The sequence below is a fragment of the Salmo salar genome, chromosome ssa06 (genome assembly GCF_905237065.1).
Source record: "Salmo salar chromosome ssa06, Ssal_v3.1, whole genome shotgun sequence".
Classification (NCBI taxonomy): Eukaryota; Metazoa; Chordata; class Actinopteri; order Salmoniformes; family Salmonidae; genus Salmo; species Salmo salar.
This window is the reverse complement of record NC_059447.1, coordinates 44,960,671-44,984,707: the sequence shown is the minus strand read 5'-3', so window position 1 is coordinate 44,984,707 and position 24,037 is coordinate 44,960,671. Positions and strand designations below refer to the sequence as shown.

At 43.8% G+C, this 24,037-nt stretch overlaps 1 protein-coding gene and 1 long non-coding RNA gene across 5 annotated transcripts in view; both read left to right on the top strand.

Annotated features, from left to right (window-relative positions):
• Positions 1 to 14,089, top strand: part of LOC106607468 (retinoic acid receptor alpha) — a 182,270-nt gene extending 168,181 nt beyond the window's left edge. For all 3 annotated transcript variants that reach the window (XM_014204449.2, XM_045720631.1, XM_014204451.2), the window contains 6 exons: positions 7,835 to 7,976; positions 9,512 to 9,672; positions 9,883 to 10,059; positions 10,479 to 10,683; positions 10,999 to 11,157; positions 11,671 to 14,089. In XM_014204449.2, coding sequence (XP_014059924.1) covers positions 7,835 to 7,976; positions 9,512 to 9,672; positions 9,883 to 10,059; positions 10,479 to 10,683; positions 10,999 to 11,157; positions 11,671 to 11,876 — 1,050 coding nt within the window. In that variant the 3' untranslated portion in view covers positions 11,877 to 14,089. The remainder of the gene's footprint in view (positions 1 to 7,834; positions 7,977 to 9,511; positions 9,673 to 9,882; positions 10,060 to 10,478; positions 10,684 to 10,998; positions 11,158 to 11,670) is intronic.
• Positions 14,090 to 16,588: 2,499 nt separating this feature from the next.
• LOC106607469 (uncharacterized) lies at positions 16,589 to 20,256 on the top strand. 2 transcript variants are annotated; one of them, XR_006770252.1, is made up of 4 exons: positions 16,947 to 17,788; positions 17,960 to 17,995; positions 18,139 to 18,231; positions 20,155 to 20,228. It is a non-coding gene; the product is annotated as an uncharacterized lncRNA (long non-coding RNA). The 2 variants fall into 2 exon arrangements; XR_001329202.2 differs by lacking the exons at positions 16,947 to 17,788; positions 17,960 to 17,995 and adding an exon at positions 16,589 to 16,918 and having other exon boundaries at positions 20,155 to 20,256.
• The last annotated feature ends 3,781 nt before the right edge of the window (positions 20,257 to 24,037 follow it).

Genomic DNA, 24,037 nt, shown 5'->3' with positions numbered 1-24,037 from the left:
ACACTGGTCTTTCAACAGGCTGAAACTATCCTCTCTTCGCATGTCGATACGTTGGGAATTTCTCAGGCTCTTTTCGGCTGTCTCGTCTCTTCTATTCTGTTCACTCTCCATTGCTGGCCACAAACAAAAATGAAAAGCATGGCACAAAATAGCCGGGATAACGCCTCCACTACATCTCCCTCCTCCATACTTAAAAATGGCAGTCCCCAAGGATCACAACAATGTCGCTGTCGAATTGCGTCAACGGTCGCTCTCCTAAAATCATCACTAGCAGTTTTTCCCGCGAATGAAACCTAGTCCTGTTTCCAGTTCCACTGCAAATGTAAAACAACCATAAATGAACAAGGCTAGTTCTAGCTGGTTCCGGCACGGCCCGTCGCGGTCTGGTTCCTCTAGTGCAGGTATTCCCAAACTGGAAATACCTCAATGCCATCGGGGGTACGCTGAATAAAAATGTGATTCTCTTTATTTATATATATATATATGACAGCTTTGTGACATCAAATGGACTATGGTGGTCAAGATGTGATGGTATCTGTACTGATGGCGCAAAAGCCATGACAGGGAGACATAATGGAGTGTTAACGCGCGTACAAGCAGTTGCTCCCGACGCTACTTGGGTACACTGCAGCATCCACCGAGAGGCTCTTGCTGCCAAGGGAATGCCTGACAGCTTGAAATACGTTTTGGACACAACAGTGAAAATGGTTAACTTTGTTAAAGCAAGGCCCCTGAACTCTTGTGTATTTTCTGCACTATGCAATGATATGGGCAGCGACCATGTAATGCTTTTACAACATACAGAAGTGCGCTGGTTATCAAGGGGCAAAGTATTGACACGTTTTTTTTTTAGAGAGACCAGCTGACCATAATTTTTTACTGACCATAATTTTCACTTGTCTGACTGCTTGCATGATGATGAGTTTCTCACACGACTGGCCTATCTGGGTGATGTTTTTTCTCTGCTGAATGATCTCAATCTAGGATTACAGGGACACTCTCCAACTATATTCAATGCGTGGGACAAAATTGAGGATATGATTAAGAAGTTGGAGCTCTTTTCTGTCTGCATTAACAAGGACAACACAGGTCTTTCCATTATTGTATGGTTTTTTGTGCGCAAATGAACTCAAGCTTACGGACGATGTCAAATGTGATATAGCGAAGCACCTGAGTGAGTTGGGTGTGCAATTACGCAGGTACTTTCCCGAAACGGATGACACAAACAACTGGATTCATTATCCCTTTCATGCCCTGCCTCCAGTCCACTTACCGATATCTGAACAAGAGAGCCTCATCGAAATTGCAACAAGCGGTACTGTGAAAATGTAATTTAATCAGAAGCCACTGCCAGATTTCTGGATAGGGCTGTGCTCTTTCCTTGGCAAGTCGTGCTGTTAAAACACTGATGCCCTTTGCAACCACGTACCTATGTGAGAGTGTATTCTCGGGCTTCACAAGCATGAAAACTAAATACAGGCACAGACTGTGTGGGAAATGATTTAAGACGGAAACTCTCTCCAATACAACCCAACATTGCAGAGTTATGTGCATCCATTCAAGCCTGTGGTGAGTTATTCACAATTTATGGACAAATAAGGTTTTTATGTAAGATGGCTAAATAAAGAGCAAAAACTCACACCCATTCTTATGTTTAATAAATGTATCGTATAGTGTGTGTGTGTGTGTGGCAGGCTTACAATGATGGCAAAAAAACGTCATTTGAGAGTGAGCTGACCCTGGTGCTAGAGGGGGTATGCAGCTGGAGGTTTAATGTTTGAAGGGGTACAGGACTATAAAAAGTTTGAACCACTCTTCTAGTGGAATTGTGCCGTCGAGGTGTCCTTCCTCTCTGACCTCAAACCCAGGATCTCTCTAGTAAGAGTGTCAATAAGGCATCAGCAAACCACCCAGCTGAATGCGAGATGGCCACTTACAGGTTGGAACCCTCATTCCGGCCCATAGCAGAATAAGAGAGAAAGAGTTCCCCCCCTGAGACTGCATCCCAAATTTCACCCTTTTGAGGTGCCTTTTGGGACGTACACTTAGACGCCATAATAAAATCATAGCCCTGGACTGCATGAAGAGTGGTAAGAGAGTTTTACGATCACAGTGTTTGCAGCGTGGCAAAGTCACCTAGCTCACCTCTTTCTACCATGATTATTTAATGTCGGCTGTGGTATGTGTTGGACGGGCTGTGATATTGTGATGAATATTTGAGGGATTGAGAGGGTATCACTCTTGCACTCTCTTTGTAGGGAGTGTTGACCTGCACTAGTCTTTCTAGATCAGTTCCTAGATAGAGTTGAAGTTTACATACACCTTAGCCAAATACATTTTAAACTCAGTTTTTCACAATTCCTGACATTTAATCCTCGTAAAAATTCCCTGTTTTAGGTCAGTTAGGATCACCACTTTACTTTTAAGAATGTGAAATGTCAGAATAACAGTAGAGTGATTTTCTTTCAGCGTTTTATTTCTTTCATCACATTCCCAGTGGGTCAGAAGTTTACATACTAATTGAGTGTATTTGGTAGCCGTTAAATTGTTTAACTTGGGTCAAATGTTTCGGGTAGCCTTCCACAAGCTTCCCACAATAAGTTGGGTGAATTTTGGTCCATTCCTCCTGACAGAGCTGGTGTAACTGAGTCAGGTTTGTAGGCCTCCTTGCTCGCACACGCTTTTTCAGTTCTGCCCACGAATGTTCTATGGGATTGAGGTCAGGGCTTTGTGATGGCCACTCCAATATCTTGACTTTGTCCTTAAGCCATTTTGCCACAACTTTGGAAGTATGCTTGGGGTCATTGTCCATTTGCAACCAAGCTTTAACTTCCTGACTGATGTCTTGAGATGTTGCTTCAATATATCCACATAATTTTCCTACCTCATGATGCCATCTATTGTGTGAAGTGCACCAGTCCCTCCTGCAGCAAAGCACCCCCACAACATGATGCTGCCACCCCCGTGCTTCACGGTTCGGATGGTGTTCTTCGGCTTGTAAGCCTCCCGCTTTTTCCTCCAAACATAACAATGGTCATTATGGCCAAACAGTTCTATGGGGAGGATATTTCTCCAAAAAGTACGAACTTTGTCCCCATGTGCAGTTGCAAAGCGTAGTCTGGCTTTTTTTATGGCGGTTTTGGAGCAGTGGCTTCTTCCTTGCTGAGCGGCCTTTCAGGTTATGTCAATATAGGACTTGATTTACTGTGGATATAGATACTTTAGTACCTGTTTCCTCCAGCATCTTCACAAGCTCCTTTGCTGTTGTTCTGGGATTGATTTGCACTTTTCGAACCATAGTACATTAATCTCTAGGAGACAGAACGCATCTCCTTCCTGAGCGGTATGACGGCTACGTGGTACCATGGTGTTAATACTTGCGTACTATTGTTTGTACAGATGAACGTGGTACCTTCAGGTGTTTGGAAATTGCTCCCAAGGATGAACCAGACTTGTGGAGTTCTACAATTTTCTTTCTGAGGTTTTGGCTGATTTTCTTTTGATTTTCCCATGATGTCAAGCAAAGAGGCACTGAGTTTGTAGGTAGGCCTTGAAATACATCCACAGGTACATCTCCAATTTACTCAAATTACGTCAATTAGCCTATCAGAAGCTTCTAAAGCCATGACATAATTTTCGGGAATTTTTCAAGCTGTTTAAAGGCACAGTCAACTTAGTGAATGTAAACTTCTGACCCACTGGGATTGTGATATAAGTGAATTGCATTATAAGTGAAATAATCTGTCTGTAAACAATTGTTGGAAAAATTACTTGTCATGCACAAAGTAGATGTCCTAACCAACTTTCCAAAACTATAGTTTGTTAACAAGACATTTGTGGAGTGATTGAAAAACGAGTTTTAATGACTCCAACCTAAGTGTATGTAAACTTCCGACTTCAACTGTATCTGTAGCTCGAGGAGTAGGGTCTCACTCTGCTCTATCTGTGCCTTGTGTTTGATGCTGATTGGCCTGTGTTTGATGCTGATTGGCCTGTGTTTGATGCTGATTGGCCTGTGTAGGGCAGCATGATCCCATAAAGCATCAAACACACACCACTAGCACAACAATAGAGACCTTTCTATTTTAGTTAGTGCTTACTACTAGTTTTCCATGGATTCCAAGTTGACCTGATACTAATGCCAGATGTTATGAAGAATTTGCTGTTCGAATCAGTGGGAGTTGTCTATAAATGTGATAGCACGGAGGCTTACCCAGTAAAAGGGCTAAACTTGACTGGAGAGATTTTCATGGTTGTGCCACTGCCATGCCAAGCAGTGCCGTTGCCAAACTGGGCACAGGAATCTCCTCTGGCATGTGGCGAGGGCATCCCCCACCACATTGGCAGTGCCCCTGTCGTAACATGAGTACCTTCTGCTGGGAGGGTAGGCTTACATACAGTATGTTCACTATGTGACCGCACCCAGTGGAACGGGGCTAGATTCACGCCCCATCATGTCCACACTGACTCCATCACCGGCTGCATTCAGTTGCATTTCCCTACCTTTACAAAGCCCACAAGTCGAGGAAACCAGGGCCATTTGGCACAAAATGGACAGCATCAGATGTGCTATGTTTGCTAACGTATGGTACGTTTCAAGTCATCCATGTTGGCTCTGCTGCTCCTGGTTGAGGGCGACAGACAAAGGGGGGTTAGGGAGGGGCTTAACGGGTCACCTGACCTTCATACAGGGCTCAGAGCAGAGGAGTGTTTGGCCTGGCCTGTGCACGCTACCGAAGCCATACCAACTCTGCTCTGCCACCACACACACACACATATACACACACACACACACACACACACACACACACACACACACACCAGCTCTGGTCTGCCGACATTAGGGGCTGTCGCTCGCCACTTAATCTCACCCACAATTGTGTGTGGGCGTGCGCGATGGAGTGGATTAGTGATATTGCTGGGCAAAGCGCAGCACCAGAGGGGCACACAAATCGCCGCCACAAGCAATACTCTTAGTTGCTGCAGGGCATCAGTTCATCATCCTGTGCATCTGGCTGCACATCTGTTCATGTTTGCTCTCCGTTTCTCTTTCTCTACAGCCTGTTTATTCGTCACTTTCTGTCCGTTTGTATTTGCCCTCTGTTTACGTTTTGATATGTTTGTTTGTTTGCTTGCCTGTCTGTCTGTCTGTACCCTCTACTCATCTTCTCTCTGTCTAATCTGTCCGTCCTTTTTAACTGTGTTTTTGTCCATCTGTATGTTTTTGTTCTTTACCTGTCTTTTCAAATATTCATCTGTTTTCCTATTTATTTCACATATCATCATATACTCTGTGTACAAAACATTAGGACCACCTGCTCTTTTCATGACACAGACTGACCAGTTGAATCCGGGTGAAAACTATGATCCCTTATTGATGTCACCTGTTAAATCCACTTCAATCAGTGTAGATGAAGGGCAGGAGGTAGGTTAAATTAGGGTTTTTAAGCCTTGAGACATGGATTGTGTACGTGTGCCATTCAGAGGATGAATTGGCAAGACCAAATATTTAAGTGCCTTTGAACTGGTTATGGTAGTAGGTGCCAGGTGCACTGATTTGTGTCCAAAAGTGTTTTTTTTTTTTCACGCTCAACATATTCCCGTGTGTATCAAGAATGGTCCACCACCCAAAGGGCATCCAGCCAACTTGACACAACTGTGGGAAGCATTGGAGTCAACATGGGCCAGCATCACTGTGGAACACTTTCAACACCCTGTAGAGTACATGGTGTTCTGAGGGCAAAATGGGGTGCAGCTCAATATTAGGAAGGTGTTCCTAATGTTTTGTATACTCCGTGTGTTTCTGTCCAGCACCCTCTACCTCTCTGTATGCCATCACTCACTCATCCCGTCACGATGACTGGTTCATAGGTCAGCAACAAAGGCTCTCCGCTTCTGTTGGTCTCTGTATGAATGACTCCAGCACACAAACGCTATTGAAGCTGCACTGTTCATTGTCAACGTTCTGATCGGTGGACAAGATCAAGACATTCACAAGATGACGGTGAAACTTGCGTTGTATTTAACGAACCTGCAATGTATTTGCGAAACGTCTCTCGCACGCACGCATACCGCACATCAACACGATAGGTTGAAAGCTTCCCACACTACTTGCCTGTCGGTCTCTCGCCGTCATCGTCTCTGTGGGCGAGGAGGGCAGCAGCTGGGGCTTCATCTTCCCTTTTGAGAGTAATTAAGAGGAATGGGAGTTAATGTGAAGCTCCCCCAATGCCACCAGGCCCTGCCTACCCATAAGCCCCTTAAGGGATTAACCAAGGGGAGCTCATTGGCGCTTAGCCTGGCGAGTTAATGCCCACCCGGTGTGGCACAACTAACCTAGCCCCTGGCCAAGCTAGGCCCACACAGCCACATAGACAGACAGACACACAGACACACGCGCAAACACACTTAATGGTCCCATGTAGCTCAGTTGGTAGAGCACGGCGCTTGCAACGCCAGAGTCGTGGGTTCAATTTCCCACAGCGGACCAATACAACAAAAAGAAGGTACAAAAAGTCGCTCTGAATAGAAACATCTGTTAAATGACTGAAATGCCAACTGTTAATGCCCCGCGAATGTTCTTGTTCACACACACACACACACACACACTTTTCCACTTCAAATTGCGCTATTGGCACCTAAAGTGTGCACGTGCTGCCAAAGCTCGCACATTTCCCTCAGCTTAGTGGGTTGTAAAAGTCATGTCCTGAAATATGTTAACAGCCTCGTTTTAAAATGCCCACATAGCAGAGTGTGATCGGGCATGATTCAGAGTAGAGCGTAGCACGTGCGGTGGTGGTGCCACGGTTAGTCACTGTGGAGAAACACGTGGTTGGACGATACGCTCCGTGACACAGACACACAGAAAGGGAAGTTGAACACTGTGTGGACACTCATTTTAAGGAAGTCGATGTGTCGTATTGAGTCATTGGGGGTTGTGTGTGAAGACAGCATGTTAGATATATGGGCTGGGAATTGCAAAGGACCTCTCTTTACGATATCACAATACTTTGGTGCCGATATGTATTAAGATTCTCACAATTCTATATGTATTGCGTTTTGACACTTTGATTTTTATTGAGACTCGGATGTTCCGAACATATTGCTCATCGTATGTCTGCTGCAGAGGGACAAGCGAGAGCCATGAGAAAACAAGTTTTGATCAGTTGTGGAAATCAATGTGCTGAAAACAAATTGGCTTCCTGTTTAAAAAGAAGATGGAGAACAAGCTATGAAGGAAAAATACTGGGTGCACAAATAGTATTGTGGTATTGTTAAAACGATACGACATATTGTCAAAAATAATATCCTGATATGTAACTATCTATCCCCCCCCCCCCAAATCACTATTACCTATGTACTGATGTTGTTGTCACTCGCCCTCCATAGGTCAACATGAGAGTTTTGGGCCAATACACACCCACACGTTTAAACGTCACTCCCCAGCACGTTGAGTGTCATTGGATGTTAGAGCCTGTCGTCTATGCGGGTGTCCTTTGTCATGTGACTTGTTGACGCCATTGGTCATTCTATCCTTCACACATAGACTGGCCTATTCTAGTTTTACGATCTCAATGATACCGCTGCCATCTATAACGAGCCTTTTAGGTCAATAACCTTTTATTGTTCCGCTCTCTCTTTTTCAGTTCCGTGATGCTACGTTGGCATCAAAAGCATGTCATTCATAGGCGTATATTGTCAAAGCAAAACCAGAACATAACAGCCATCTTTCTCCCCTTCTCTCCCGCTTATTTTTTATTTTTTTTCACAATTATCCATTTTTTTTATGAGCAAATAAAGCAAATGTAACACCCGACCTCTCTTCTCCTCTCAGGGTTTCTTCCGTCGAAGCATCCAGAAGAACATGGTGTACACCTGTCATCGCGAGAAGGGCTGCATCATCAACAAGGTCACCCGCAACCGCTGCCAGTACTGCCGCCTGCAGAAGTGTTTAGAAGTGGGCATGTCCAAGGAGTGTGAGTACTATTACCTGTCTCTGTCCCTGTCTTTCTCCCCCCCCTCCCTCCTCACAATTCAATTTAAGGGGCTTTATTAGCATGGGAAACATGTTTCTCGCTCTCTCTTTCTCTCTCGCTCTCTCTATTTCTCTCTCTCTATTTCTCACTCGCTCTCTCTATTTCTCTCTCTCTCGTGTGTCTGTCTCTTCTGAGTGAAATACTGTCTCCCAACAAATGTCTTCCCGAAGTAGATGTTCAAAGCACCACACACTGACATGACAAAAAGTGATGGTTCCAACACATTTCAAGACATTTTTATATCACGGAGCAATAATGCACAACCCTCCGTGATGGCTTCCCTCCCTTAGTCCATGCCCTTCTACACTTCTACCACACACGTGCTCACATGCACTGTATATCCCTCTATAGGTTTCCATGAGGCTAAGCGCCTAAACAATCTCCTAGCACTTCATCCTCTTTGCCCCCTGTAAGTGAGTTATCCTCCTCGGTGCGCCGAGCCGCTGGTTTATATCAACATTCATCCCAGTCAAGGCCGCTTGGGAAATCAACCACCGCCATCTAGTGGTGGGGAGCTGTTACTACACCTGGGAAGAAGCTCTGTGTTGTGGTGGTTTTTCTAAGCGTATTCATTTGACATAATCAGATGCGTGTGTTTGCTTTTAAATTGGGATCTATATTGAGTTGTGTAGCTGGGCTGTGCGTGTGTCCAGGGCTGCCTTAAATCCTCTTGATTGACCTTTGTGCCCTGACCTTGACATCTCGGTCAACCTGTCATCCTTTTTGACATAGAACCACTGACACGAAGACTCTTCTCGCTGAAGGGGGTTGACACACTGATGCTATTTACTCAAATACCTTCACACACACCCCTCACCCCCCCCCCACCCCCCCCACCCCCCACCCACCCACTCACAACAAGCGGATGCACATGTCATTATCACATGTCATGTACAGCAGGGTTTCCCAAACTCCGTCCTGGCCACCCCACCTCCCCTGGGTGCATGTTTGGATTTTTGCCATAGCTGGGGGGGGGGGGGGGCTGGTGGCATCTCCATTTTCCAGTTTCTGTGCGTGTGTGTGTCAGGACTGATTGGAGCACTAGGCTAATAGTTCTTTAATGGCTTCATTAGGTTGTGTTTTCTGGGCCCACGCCCGCAGCTCTGTCTCTGGGGAACAACAGTATCACACACAACACACACATGGTGAACAGTGCCTCGCTGCCCTGAGGAAAGAAAGCATCTTATTTATCATGGCTCCCTTCATCGTTCCAATCCTTACTCACTCACTCACTCACTCACTCACTCACTCACTCACTCACTCACGCACTCACTCACACACACAATTGCATTTAGTGGTTGATGTGTGTATTCCCCCGCCATACAATGTCTGTCGTCTCTTTGGTTGGCGATGGCACGGCTATGTGACGATTGTGACGTCGACCTGGAGGCATTAACGTTCACATATCCTCTGAAATTGTCATTAGAGCCTCGAGGATAACTCTCTCTCTTCATCTCCTTCTCTCTCGCGCTCAGCGGTGAGGAACGACAGGAACAAGAAGAAGAAGGAGGAGAAGAAGCCTGAGTGTACTGAGATCTACGTGCTGAGTACCGAGACGGAGCAGATGATCGAACGCGTTCGCAAGGCCCACAAGGAGACTTTTCCCTCGCTCTGTCAGCTGGGGAAATACACCACGGTGAGTTATATATACACACACACACACACACACACACACACACACACACACCGACAAGTTACACGTACACAAACATTACCCTCACTCTGCCAATATATTTTGGGTACACCAAACGCTGACAAACACACACTCCTTGCACTCTCAACATGCCAACCGGTGTATTTGTAGAATCACAGAATAATATGCCTCTCACATTCTCCCTCCCTATAGAATAACAGTGCAGAGCACCGCGTGGCTCTAGACGTAAACCTGTGGGATAAGTTCAGTGAGCTGTCCACTAAGTGTATCATCAAGACAGTGGAGTTTGCCAAACACCTGCCAGGCTTCACCACCCTCACTATCGCTGACCAGATCACCCTGCTCAAGGCTGCCTGTCTGGACATACTGGTAAGGAGACGCATCAGGACATACACACACTAGGACATCCATGTATTTATTACAAACAGCAAAACATCTACAAAAAGTGAACATCAATATATTTGTGCTCCACCTCCCTTTCCAACTAACTCAGTCGCCTTGTGGTTAGTGTCCGTCCTGAGATTGGAAGGTTGGGAGTTTGATCCCCGGCCGAGTCATAAAAAAAAAAAATGGGACCCGATGCGTCTCTGCTTGGCGCTCAGCATTAAGGAGATAGATTGAGGGTAAGGCCCTGTGATAGTCTAGCATCCTGTCCAGGGGGTGTACTTGTACATCAAGCTTCCTCACGCCACGGAAACAGGAGATCTACTCCGATGAGCCAAGGCTCGTGCAAGACTTACTTACGTCCTCCTTTTCCCTCCCTCTACATCTCAATCCCTCCATCTCAGATTCTGAGGATCTGCACACGCTACACTCCAGACCAGGACACCATGACCTTCTCAGACGGGCTGACCCTGAACAGGACCCAGATGCACAACGCAGGCTTCGGCCCGCTCACAGACCTGGTGTTCGCCTTCGCCCAAACACTCCTCCCTCTGGAGATGGACGACGCAGAGACCGGCCTGCTCAGCGGCATCTGTCTGCTGTGTGGAGGTACTGCACCGCTGCTCAGATTCTAATCCAGCGTTGCACTCCTGTCACGGCCCGGGAGTTGAGATCAAAAGAGGCCAATTGTCATTGTTTTTCAGCAAATTAGTACAAACAAGTCTCAGCTGTGGCATGGCAACTAGTGTGTTTTGTCAGCTGTGTGTATTACTAGTGTGAAGACGTGAGTTTGCCTAATACTGCATGTGGATAATGCTACTGTTATCATGCCGCTGTGTGAATCATGCCACGGTTGGGCGTGCTCTTTGAGCGTAAAGATTGGGTATTAGGGATGTGTTTTTCATTGTGTGTGTGTGTGTGTAGACCGTCAGGATCTGGAGCAGGCAGACAAGGTGGACTTGCTACAGGAGCCCCTGCTGGAGGCTCTGAAGATCTACGTGAGGAAGAGGAGGCCTCACAAACCGCACATGTTCCCCAAGATGCTGATGAAGATCACGGACCTCAGGAGCATCAGCGCCAAGGGTGAGAGAGCACGCCTGTACACTGTTGTTTTGTGTGTTTTATAGGGTAGCTTTAGTGTAGCTTAAACTTCTTCCAGTGTGAAGTTCTTGGTAGCTTTGGTAAACTGTATTGTTTTATGTTGGTGTTGACTTTATTTTTGGCAGTTACCTGTATGTGCTTGTTATACAACTTAATCCACAGTAAATTCTTTAGAAACTATTGATCCTCTGTGGCTAAATTATGCTCTTTGGTCTATTTTAAACTTTGATAGTTGGCTCCTGTGATTGAATATTTGTTATTTTTTGCCTCTTGGGCACCCTACAGGGTTGGGCCCAGGGACTTCAGCCTCTGTAAACCCCTGTGTTAATCCAACCCTAGTCTCAGTGCAGCAATACTGTCATTTATAGCTGTATCATGCGTAATTTATTTGAAGATAAATGTTTATGGTCTTACATACGACATTTTGCCAAACCCTGTGGAGGACATTACCCTCTCTCTCTTCTTCTCCCTCCCTCCATCCCTCTCCTCCTCCAGGAGCAGAGAGAGTGATCACTCTGAAGATGGAGATCCCAGGCTCCATGCCCCCTCTCATCCAGGAGATGCTGGAGAACTCAGAGGGTCTGGAGGGCCAGGGGGCTAGCGGGGGCCGCTCCAGCGGAGGAGGGGCCCCACCAGGCAGCTGCAGCCCCAGCCTGTCCCCCAGTTCAGCTCGCAGCAGCCCCCCTGCACCCTCCCCTTAGACAGGGGTTCTCCACCACCCCCCAGACAGGGACAGCCAGAAGGCATGACTACAGACTCCCACACTGTGACAAACCAGGCCAGAGTGGAGTGGGGTTAGGAAGAGGGCCAAGCCTGGGCCCAACCAGTACGGACTTTGACACTTTGAGGGCAAACGTAGGCCTCAATGGACACAGCCGGCCCCCCCACTCCCAGACCGGGCACCGAAACGGGGCCGAACCCGACCCCATCATACTTGACTGAACAATAGGGGGGGGCAGGCGCATCTCACCTGGATGGCACTATCCCCATCACCCCCTCACCACAACCATAGACATGCCTCAGAACCAGCACCAGGGATCAGCTGCCGCCGCACAAGGAGTTTAATCTGAGATGTTCTGTTTACTCTCCTCAGTGACGACTCTCTGTTCCTCCTCTCTCCCCCTTAAGACATTGGACAGGAATTCAGGCTCGGTGCCCCGTCAGACCTGGGGTGAAGGGGTCGACAAGACACACGTCTTTCTGCAGGGAACTAGTCAGACAGACAGACAGCTGGACATTGGGCACGAGTCATCCTTAAATGTTGTCAGGGACAGCAAACGGGGGGGGGCTCTCCTATAAAACTTTGAGAGACTGGGGTTTTTTTTCTTACAAAATATATATGGAAATATAAATATATATATTGAAAAAGTAATGATTGCAATTTGAATTGTCCTAGGTGGAATGATGCATAAAAGAAGAGTTGCTATCTTTTTTCCACTTTTTTTTCTCACTGTTCTTCGAACTTGTGATTTTCCCCCCCCCTCTCCCCCCAGACCTAGTGTTTTGTTCTCTTCGTTTCACCCAGGAATATCGGCACACTAAGTAGTCTCAATGGAAATGTTTTTTTTTTTTCTATCAAAACAATAGATAAGTAGAACAAAAATGATTTTCAGATACAATTCACTTTATGCACTAGACCTCTTGCACTGTCACATTCACAGGTTGGATCAAATTGATACACAAATTGGACCAGGTTGGATTGGCATCTCTCTGTTTTGTTCCGTTTACAGTATTTCCTTTTTCGTGGGTGGAAAGTAAAACCTAGTGGCTCTATGATCGAGAATCAAGTCGTTGTGGAGTTATGAAGATGCTCTGTAAGAAAATAGCAGCCGTGACAAAATGTACATAAGATGTATTCCTTCTTTTTAAAGTACATGGAGTCTAGACGTTTTTGACATTGTCAAAGCCTTTTATGTTCAGCTTTTTTGTTCTCGTTTTGGTATCTGAAGGCATTAATCGACTTTTTTAGACCACTTAAGAAAGGGGCTGACTTCTAGGACCACCACGGCCGTTGACAACCAGTCAAGAGTTACATTTCTACTTCACCTGAAATAAAAAGATACGATTTATGACAATTTGTTGACCAACAACTCCGTGATCCCCTTCTCCCCCAAGGTGGTCCCTCCCTCATTCCACATCTGTATAGTGTATGTATTACCCCCCCCCCCCCAACACCACTGCCTCTGTAATGCATTACCTATCTTAACAGTACCACTGCCTCTGTACTGTAGCACATTGTCAGTAGGCTGTATCTATCTATGTCCACGTAAACTCTGTGACCCGATATCAGTAGGCTCACAACACCACTGCCTATGTATGTATACATGTTCCCCATCTCTCTCTAGTCCCCCCCACCACACAACAGCACTGCCTCTCTAAGTCTGTTCCACAATATCAGCACCTCTCTCTCTTTATCTATCACAACGCAACTGCCTCTGTTCTCACACTATCAGTATTTATCTGTCTGTCATCCCGGACTCTTGTGACACATCCGAGTACCTAGCTATTCCCTAGCCTGGCCTTAGATCAATTTGTGCTGTCTTGCCGATGCCTGACAATGAAATGGGAGTCGGCAAGACCGCACAAACTGATCTGGGATCAGGCTAGCTATTCCCCCCTCTCTAATCGCTGTTTACACACTAGTGTAACTTACCTACCAATCTCCTTTCCCCACAACACCACTGCCTCTGCTATTCAGTAGCAGTGGATCTGTCCTTCACAACGGATCGAACGCTGCTCGTGGCCAACCTCACTGCAGCCAGTATGACAACGCACAACTGTCCCGTCCCGTCCCCCCGCACTCACTTGTAATGCAATCGGATGCACAACCAGCATTTGCGGATAAAATAACTGTTTTGATTATGCCAGATCATTGGACGAAGAGAATAACGTTTAATAAAGAACCATGTCTGTGTGTGTTTTTAATGTTTCTTAACTGGGTGTGGGTCCACCATTATACGATTGTGGTAGCACTTTAAGAGCAGCATTTTAGTGGACCTGGGACTATAGCAGGTCACGTTGCAAAAACAAATACAAGATTCAGAGACCCTTTAATGGTTAGACTACAGTTTTTTTCTCCCCTTATTGGCCCCTCAATTTAGTTTAGACAATACTCTGAGTGGACAAAACATTAGGAACAACTATTTCCATGAGACTGACCAGGTGAATCCAGGTGAAAGTTAGGATCTCTTATTGTCACTTCTTCAATCAGTGTAGATGAGGGAGGAGACAGGTTAAAGAAGGAATTTTAAGCCTTGAAACCGGTGAGACATGGATTGTGTGTGTGTGCGCCATTTGAGGGTGAATGGGCAAGACAAGATTTAAGTGCTGTTGGGTTATGAGAATATGAAATATACTTATTCATGTCACTGAGGGAGAGGGGGGAATGTATAACGTTTGCATTCTGTCCTGATATGTTATTGTTAGCTATCAGGGATCCTATGGGAGGAGAGAAGACGCAGTCTGGTACGAGTCACCATGACAGCCGTGAGTTGGGGAGGAGTGAGTACTTTGGGGCAGAGGTCAGGTCAGATGAAGTGAGGAAGAACAGATATCACTAATGTTCTGTCTAGCAACAGAGATGCATTGGCTGTTCAGATGTGTAGGAGGAGACTCGGCATAGAAGAAAGGGTTAAATATCAGTGCTTGTGTGAATGTATTTTGTCTTACGCAGCTGTATTGACCCAATGGGTGAATTAACACCAGTTTCCACTCATTTTGACATCTTGGGGAGATGAGAATCGTAGGCTGAACAATTCTAAGATACGGACCTAGAAAACCTGAGTTTATTCAGTAGGCCCATTGTGTAACGACCGGTCGTAAATATCTGGTGTAGGGTAGGTTCCGAGTGGAGGTTTTCCTCTGCGAGATCCAGGTAAATATAAGGTGTAGGATAGGTCCCTAGTGGGGGTATTCACCTGTGAGATCCATGAGCAACATTACAGTGTAGGGTAGGTTCCGTAAAGGATTGGTCCCAAGTGTAGGTTTTCCTCTGCGAGATCCAGGTAAATATAAGGTGTAGGATAGGTCCCTAGTGGGGGTATTCACCTGTGAGATCCATGAGCAACATTACAGTGTAGGGTAGGTTCCGTATAGGATTGGTCCCAAGTGTAGGTTTTCCTCTGCGAGATCCAGGTAAATATAAGGTGTAGGGTAGGTCCCTAGTGGGGTATTCACCTGTGAGATCCATGAGCAACATTACAGTGTAGGGTAGGTTCCGTAAAGGATAGGTCCCAAGTGTAGGTTTTCCTCTGTGAGATCTGTAAAAGAGTCAAAAGTCCCAGCGGCAGTGACAGAGGCAGTAGAGTGTTTGTGGATAATGATAAGAAGGTTGCCTATAATTTCTGAAGGTAAGCCACATTCATGGTTAAAAGAAAAGCAATAAGATATTCGAACGCTGTTTGATTTATGTGTAGTAGCAAGAAGGAGAGAGGTTGGTGTATGCCCTATTGGGAGGGGGAGCCGTGCCAGATTATGTGGAACTAGGAAGACAACTGTGTATAATTTTGATAATGTGTGTTATCAACAACAGTGATATTTGAGGCGCAACACTGGAATAAGACGTTAGGTCAGCCGTATTCTCAAGTAATACCTTTGCATACGCTTTAGTATTGGTTCTAATAGAAGGTATTAAGTGCCATGACCAATTAATATGCACATATACTCTAACTATTCCCTGGGGAAGTGGTTAGCGCTACCTTGGAAAATAGTTAATAGAAGGTGTTTTTTTAGAGACGGAAGTGAAGAAGATCTAAACACTGGATACCGTCCGGGGAAGCGTCAGAATAATAACTATTGAAATGGCGACCGGCGGACCCAATGCTCCCGGTAAAGTGGGGGTAGAGGAAGAGAAGTTTAATAGAGCCATAAAGGCGCTGAAAAAGTCGCACGGACATTATACCAATTCGCCTCGAATATGGGAGAAAAAAATTTGCAAACTGGATCAAATTGGTCAGCATTTCCCGGCTAACGAAAAATTCCAATCTAATAGAGAATTCAGGGAGGCAATTGTGACTTGGCACAATGACAAAACCAGAATCAAAAGCTCAATGTACCATTGTTTTGATGTCTGCATTCTATCAACAAAAAATACAAACCGATAAACCCAGAATTAGTGGATGTACTCAGCTACAGAAGGACTGGGTACGTAAGTACATTGATAGAATTTGTACATTGGCTTTGATGTCAGGTTTGAAACCTGTGATCAAAACAGCAATTGCGGTGGTAGTGGATGAAATAGAGCAGAAAGCTAATTCCGCAGATGTACGAGTGGTTAATGCAGCCAGAGTGAAAGTCATTAACAGTGGTTTCAATGGCCCAAGTAAGACAAGGAAATGGGGAGGAAAGGGGAAATCAAGAGTCCTGTTTTAGGTGTGGGGCTGTTGGTCATTGGAAAAGGGAGTGTAAGGTAGGAATGGAGCCCTGTGCATTCGGGAGGGATACTGCGATGCAAAAATGTGCATCTTTGTCAAAACAAAAGTAACATCCTTTTTGAAAACAGCGGGACAGGAAGATGTTACATAGCAGTGAATGGCCTCGGTTGGATTGATAGTGGTTCATAGACATTACAGTTTCTATGTGAAGTGAGACGTAGGAGCCCACGTCTCAAGCAACTTTTTAATAGATGCCAGGGATCAAATATCGCGGATTCCTTATGATGAGAAATTGGCTAACATTGCCATAGGAAAAAGTATTTTGGGTTGAAGAATCTATGCGAAATTTCAAGGGAATGGATTCTAAAGAGGTAAAAAAATATTATCTGGCCAAACACTCCTTGCCAACTCAGAAAAGCTTGGGGGGGGGGGTTTAATCTCGTGAGACGTTTTATTATGAATTTACATTTTGTCGTCTTATTCTGAAATTGATTTATAGAAGGGACGAACGGGAGGAGGGGTCACCAAACCTAAAATGAACTTTTTTGTTGTTCATGAACATTGTGGTGCTGTGGTTATGGAGAATCATGGGGAAAAGAGAGCAGTGACTCGTTAGACTCGGTGGCGGGATAATGTCGCAGTGTCTAAGGGTAGTACGTGCCAAATAAAGGATAAATAAACGATGGGGTAGATTAAAACAAATGTAATGATTGGAGTAAGGACAGTGGATTTACCATTATCATGTTTGGTTTATTATTATTAATACTTTTGGATTGCTGATCAAAATGTACACTTTCTTTTCCATGAAAATGAGGGGGGTTCATTATCTCCCTTTGGAATGTTCCCCGAGACTGTGGTATTGGGGAGAGCAGTTAGTGATATTTGGCCGTTTTAAGTATAAAAGTATCTGGATTAGGCCATAAACGGAGTTGCCAGATAAGGCCTGACCACGTGTGTGTTTTTGACTTCCGGTTTACCACACACACATCAGCACGCACACACAATTTATCAGTTGTGAATATGGGTTAGTGGTGTTGATACCGTGGGATTTATTGTGAGGGGTCTTTACAACTTGGTTTTAAATTGGGTATGCAGAAGGATGGAAATGTTTGAAATGTTTTTAAATGGTTTCTGAAGGACAGGGAAAGAAAAGGGAAAGGAAATTCTTAATGGTGTTGAATGACCTGTGTCCTGACTTTCTGGTGAAGCCTGATCAACCTCACTAGAAATGATCGAGACAGGTGGGATTTAATTATAATATGAATGAGAGACACCATTCTCCAGTCTATTTTACTATTACCTTATGGCATTATCAAGAGTTGTAATTCTAAGTTGCTTGGTTATTCAGATTTGTTTATTTAACATGCAGTGTTGTTTGTTTTTGAATCACGATGTGAATCATGTGTTCAAAGGGGAAATGACCAGTTCCCTGGGGCCCTGGTCCTTGGGTAAATATACAAATGTATTTTGTTCAGTCTGCATATAGAAGGAAAAATATATGTTAATAAGGGTTGACCGTTACTTCAAATGGGTTGTGATATGTGAATTGCTGATTTCATTTTTGTCTTTGTTTCGACGCAAATTTCACCAGATTGGATCTGCTGGATTGTTGGGATTCCCCCCATGAGTTAGAGTGCTAACTCCCTGATCTGGTAACTCTTCTGAGAAGTCGCCAGTAAAATAAGTGAGTTTGAACTAATTTTGAAAATGGTTTCAACAGTAACAGTATGTTATGCTCTTTGACATTTGTCTTACAGATAATGGTATTAAAAATGTTAGTGTATGTAATGAATGTAATAATTTATCATACAGTGAATGGATGGTCTGGATTTCCAGATTCAGAAATTTCTTAAACTGTTGTTTTGCAACTCAATATTAGGAAGGTGTTTTTTTTAACATTTTGTACACTGTGTGTGTGTGTGTGTATATATATATATATATATATATATATATATATATATATATATATATATATATTTTACCAGTCCAAATTTTGGACACACCTACTCATTTCAGGGGTTTTCTTTATTTTTACTATTTTCTACATTTTAGAATAATAGTGAAGACATCAAAACTATGAAATAACACATATGGAATCATGTAGTAACCAAAAAAGTGTTAAACAAATCAAAATATACTTTATATTTGAGATTCTTCAAAGTAGTCACCCATTGCCTCGATGACAGCTTTGCACACTCTTGGCATTCTCTCAACCAGCTCCATGAGGTAGTCACCTGGAATGCTTGTCAATTAACAGGTGTGCCTTGTTAATTTGTGGAATTTCTTTCCTTCTTAATGCGTTTGAGACAATCAGTTGTGTTGTGACAAGGTAGGAGTGGTATACAGAAGATGGCCCTGTTTGGTAAAAGACCAAGTTGATATTATGGCAAGAACAGCTCAAATAAGCAAAGAGAAACGATAGTCCATTACTTTAAGACATGAATGTCAGTCAATCTGGAAAATGTCAAGAACTTTGAAGTTTCTTCAAGTGCAGTCGCAAAAACCATGAAGCAATATGATGAAACTGGCTCTCATGAGAACCGCCACAGGAATGGAAGACCCAGAGTTCCCTCTGCTGCAGAGGATAAGCTCATTAAAGTTACCAGCCTCAGAAATTGCAGCCTAAATAAATGTTTCACAGAGTTCAAGTAACAGACACATCTCAACATCAACTGTTCAGAGGAGTGAATCAGGCCTTCATGGTTGAATTGCTACAAAGGAACCACTACTAAAGGACACCAATAAGATGAAGAGACTTGCTTGGGCCAAGAAACACGAGCCATGGACATTAGACCGGTGGAAATCTATCCTTTGGTCTGAGTCCAAATTTGAGATTTTTGGTTCCAACCACCATGTCTTTGTGAGACGCAGAGCAGGCGAACAAATGATCTCTGCATGTGTGGTTCCTACCATGAAGCATGGAGGAGGAGGTGTAATGGTGTGGGTGTGCTTTGCTGGTGACACTGACTGTAATTTATTTTTAATTCAAGGCACACAACTAGCATGGCTACCACAGCATTCTGCAGCGATACGCCATCCTATCTGGTTTGCGCTCAGTGGGTCTATCATTTGTTTTTTAACAGGACAATGACCCAACACACCTCCAGGCTGTGTAAGGGCTATTTGACCAAGAAGGAGAGTGATGGAGTGCTGCATCAGATGACCTAGCCTCCACAATTACCTGACCTCAATCCAATTGATATGGTTTGGGATGAGGTGGACTGCAGAGAGAAGGAAAAGCAGCCAACAAGTGTTCAGCATATGTGGGAACTCCTTCAAGACTGTTGGAAAAGCATTCCAGGTGAAACTGGTTGGGAGAATACCAAGAGAGCAAAGCTGTCATCAAGGCAAAGAATGGCTACTTTGAAGAACCCAATATATAAAATATGATTTGATTTATTTAACTTTTTTGGTTACTACATGATTCCATATGTGTATTCCATAGTTTGTCTTCTGTCTCAGCCTCCAGTATTTATGCTGCAGTAGTTTGTGTCGGGGGGCTAGGGTCAGTCTGTTACATCTGGAGTATTTCTCTTGTCTTATCCGGTGTCCTGTGTGAATTTAAATATGCTCTCTCTAATTCTCTCTTTCTGTCTTTCTCTCGGAGGACCTGAGCCCTAGGACCATGCCTCAGGACTACCTGGTATGATGACTCCTTGCTGTCCCCAGTCCACCTGGCCGTGCTGCTGCTCCAGTTTCAACTGTTCTGCCTGCGGCTATGGAACCCAGACCTGTTCACCAGACGTGCTTGTTGCACCCTCGACAACTACTATGATTATTATTATTTGACCATGCTGGTCATTTATGAACATTTTAACATTTTAACATTTTGACCATGTTCTGTTAATATCCACCCTGCACAGCCAGAAGAGGACTGGCCACCCCTCATAGCCTGGTTCCTCTCTAGGTTTCTTCCTAGGTTTTTGGCCTTTCTAGGGAGTTTTTCCTAGGGAGTTTTTCCTAGCCACCGTGCTTCTTTCACATGCTTTGCTTGCTGTTTGGGGTTTTAGGCTGGGTTTCTGTACAGCACTTTGAGAATATCAGCTGATGTACGAAGGGCTATATAAAAATAAATTTGATTTGATTTGATTCACTATTATTCTACAATGTAGAAAATAGTAAAAATAAAGAAAAACCCTTAAATGAGTAGGTGTGTCCAAACTTTTGACTGGAACTGTATAAATATGTGTATGTATAGCTCAATCGTCTTGTTTTAGGGGTCTCATGTTCTTGGTTTAAAAAAATGAAACAAGTGGGGTTTGTGATGTTGAGCTCAGTGTTGTGTGCGGGGGCAGTTCAGTGGAATTAGTGACTTGACCAGAGACCAACCACATTTTTGCTCAGTTGGGTGGGATTTCCTGTTTTGTGACAGTTTACTTCTCTTCTCTGTCATGAAAATGCTAATACCAGAAAGTGTCTAGAAGATCACACATTGACCTTTTGTACATGGCAGTATTATTGCCAGAAAATTGTAATTTAACTCTCAATGTTGGTTCATCAGAATTTTGTTTTGCTCATCCACCATAGTGTAACTTAAAAACAGTTAAATCTGGGGTAAATATTGCAATAATTTACTACCAAGTGTTGGTGAGAATCCTAGCTGATATTGGAGGACATTACAAGGATAAAGATGGTGACAATTCTACTCTTTGTGGCATTAAGTGAGTATTACAGTAACTAAGTTTTCATAAAGGAAGGTCTTTCAAGTGCCTTACATGAACAACAATAGATTATATATTGAAAATATTAATATCTGCAATGCAATTTTAACAGGCTAATTTGTGCATTTGGGTCTCTATGAATATTGCTCACGAGCGACTTGGTAGACAGTGGCAAATTCAAACTGACCTATAACAAAGGACTTGTTTCCAGTTCTCATGTCTCCTTTCTAGTCTCACACAACTGTGACTTCAGAGTTAAAAGTTGATGTGGGTCCATCTACGTGAAAATTACAATGATTAATTCTCTAGTGATATCGCGGTTTACATATTTATTCATGGTATAGAATCCTCTTTCAAGACACGCAAGAAAAAAAATGTCATTTTATTTGGAATAGCAAACCAGATAGGTAAATGGGCATATTTATATAACGAACATGAGTTTGGAGGGTTTCAACCAGGGTCGGAGTCCATTTAAATGATTGAATTCACTCATAAAGTGGAGTATTTAAGTTGAATTGAAATGTTTGGTCTGTTTTGAATAGGAATTCAATTAGAATTCAATATTTGTACATTTCCCAGTTAATGCACTTACAGTGCATTCCTAAACCCCTTTTCCACATTTTGTTACGTTAGTGTTATTCTAAAATTGTAAAAAAAAATACTCAATCTGCACACAATACCGTGCAAATGTATTAAAAGTTTAAAAAAAACAGATACCTTATTTACGTCAGTATTCAGACCCTTTGCTATGAGACTTGAGCTCAGGTGCATCCTGTTTCCCTTTCTACAAATTGATTGGAGTCCACCTATGATAAATTCAATTAATTGGACATGATTTGGAAAGGCACACACATGTCTATATAAAGTCCCACAGTTAACAGTGCATGTTAGTGCAAAAATAAAGCCTAGACATGATTGTGTCGAGGCACAGATCTGGAAAAGGGTACCGAAACATTTCTGTAGCATTGAAAGTCCACAAGAACACAGTGGCCTCCATCATTCTTAAATGGAAGAAGTTTGGAACCACCAAGACTCTTCCAAGAGCTGACCGCCTGGCCAAAATGAGCAATCGGTGGAGAAGGGCCTTGGTCAGGGAGGTGACCAAGAACCCGATGGTCACTCTGACAGAACTCCAGAGTTCCTCTGTGGAGATGGGAGAACTTTCCAGAAGGACAACCATTTCTGCAGCACTCCACCAATCATGCCTTTATGGTAGAGTGGCCAGATGGAAGGCACTCCTCAGTAAAAGGCACATGAAAGCCCACGTGGAGTTTGCCAAAAGGGATCTAAAGGACTCCCAGACCATGAGAAACAAGATTCTCTGGTCTGATGAAACGAAGATGTAACTCTTTGGCCTGGAGGAAAGCTGGCACGGTGGTGGCAGCATCATGCTGTGGGGATGAGACCAGTCAGGATCGAGGCAAAGATGAATGGAGCAAAGTACAGAGAGATCCTTGATGAAAACCTGCTCCAGAGCACTCAGGACCTCAGACTAGGGGGCGAAGGTTCACCTTCCAACCGGACAATGACCCTAAACACATAGCTAAGACAACGCAGGAGTGGCTTCAGGGCAAGTCTCTGAATGTCCTTCAGTGGTCCAGCCAGAGCCCGGACTTGAACCCAATCGATCATCTCTAGAAAGACCTGAAAATAGCTGTGCGGCAACGCTCCCCAACCAATTTGCAAACATTTCTAAAACCCTGTTTTTGCTTTATCTTTATGGGGTATTGTGTATAGATTGATGAGGGGGAAAAATGATTTAATCCATTTTAGAATAAGGCTGTAATCTAACAAAATGTGGAAAAAGTCAAGAGGTCTGAATACTTTGAGAATGTACTGTATGGTTCTATTTTAACAAACCTAACGCAATGGTATCTCTAATCACAGGTGGTAGCGCTATGGGTTCAGGGCTATGTCAGACATATGTGTTGCTTTCACTATCACAATTATCGTGCGCTTCCTGGCGTCGGGACGAAAGGGCTGGGTTCTGATAAATGAACAAGTTGTGGCTGTGCCGAGGCTTGGCCCCTCACCGGCCAATCAGAACGTGCTCCATGCCGAAATGTGTGGTTGCTTCAAGTTGTGTATTTACAGTCTTTTATGAATTGCCTTGGAATCAACTCCAATTCCAATGTTAGTCCGTTATAGTTTGTTAAATGGCTTACAAAAACGAAATAACAAAATGTAGACCTAATTTAGCTAAATATGTTAACTTGAACCAATTTGCAGTCCACATTGTTCTAAGTACTTGCATGGCTTCAATACCATTCACACTGCTATAGGGGCTAGGCCTACTGTACATTTCATTATGGCTGAGCATGGACATGCCAAACATTGTCAATTAGCAACATGAAAGTAATTATTCATAAATCCTAAAAAGAGATATAATAGTTAGAATCAAATACAAAACAACTTGTTTTAAATAGGCTTTGTCACACTTACAGGCACCATCATTTCTCCCCATGGGCATATAATATTAAAACAACGCAGACTATGGAGGGTTTTACGCACATCCACATTTTTCACAGTAGCTGGACATAGATCCATTGCATAACATTGATCTAAAATTGACCCTAGAAATAGTACTGTTGGGAGATCTGGAGACACCGGGTCCATCAATTACTAATATACTAATACTCTTAGTAAAAGCATTTATCTTCAACTTACAATCTGTGAGTTCCATTTGATTAGATAGATTGAAATTGTATGCTAAACATCACAGCATAGTTGAATGATATATGGTGCATAGACATCCGAAGAGGGTGGCCAGAAGAGATAGGTGGGATGGGCTGAGGGATGCTGAGGTTTGGGATGTGGAATTGGAGACAA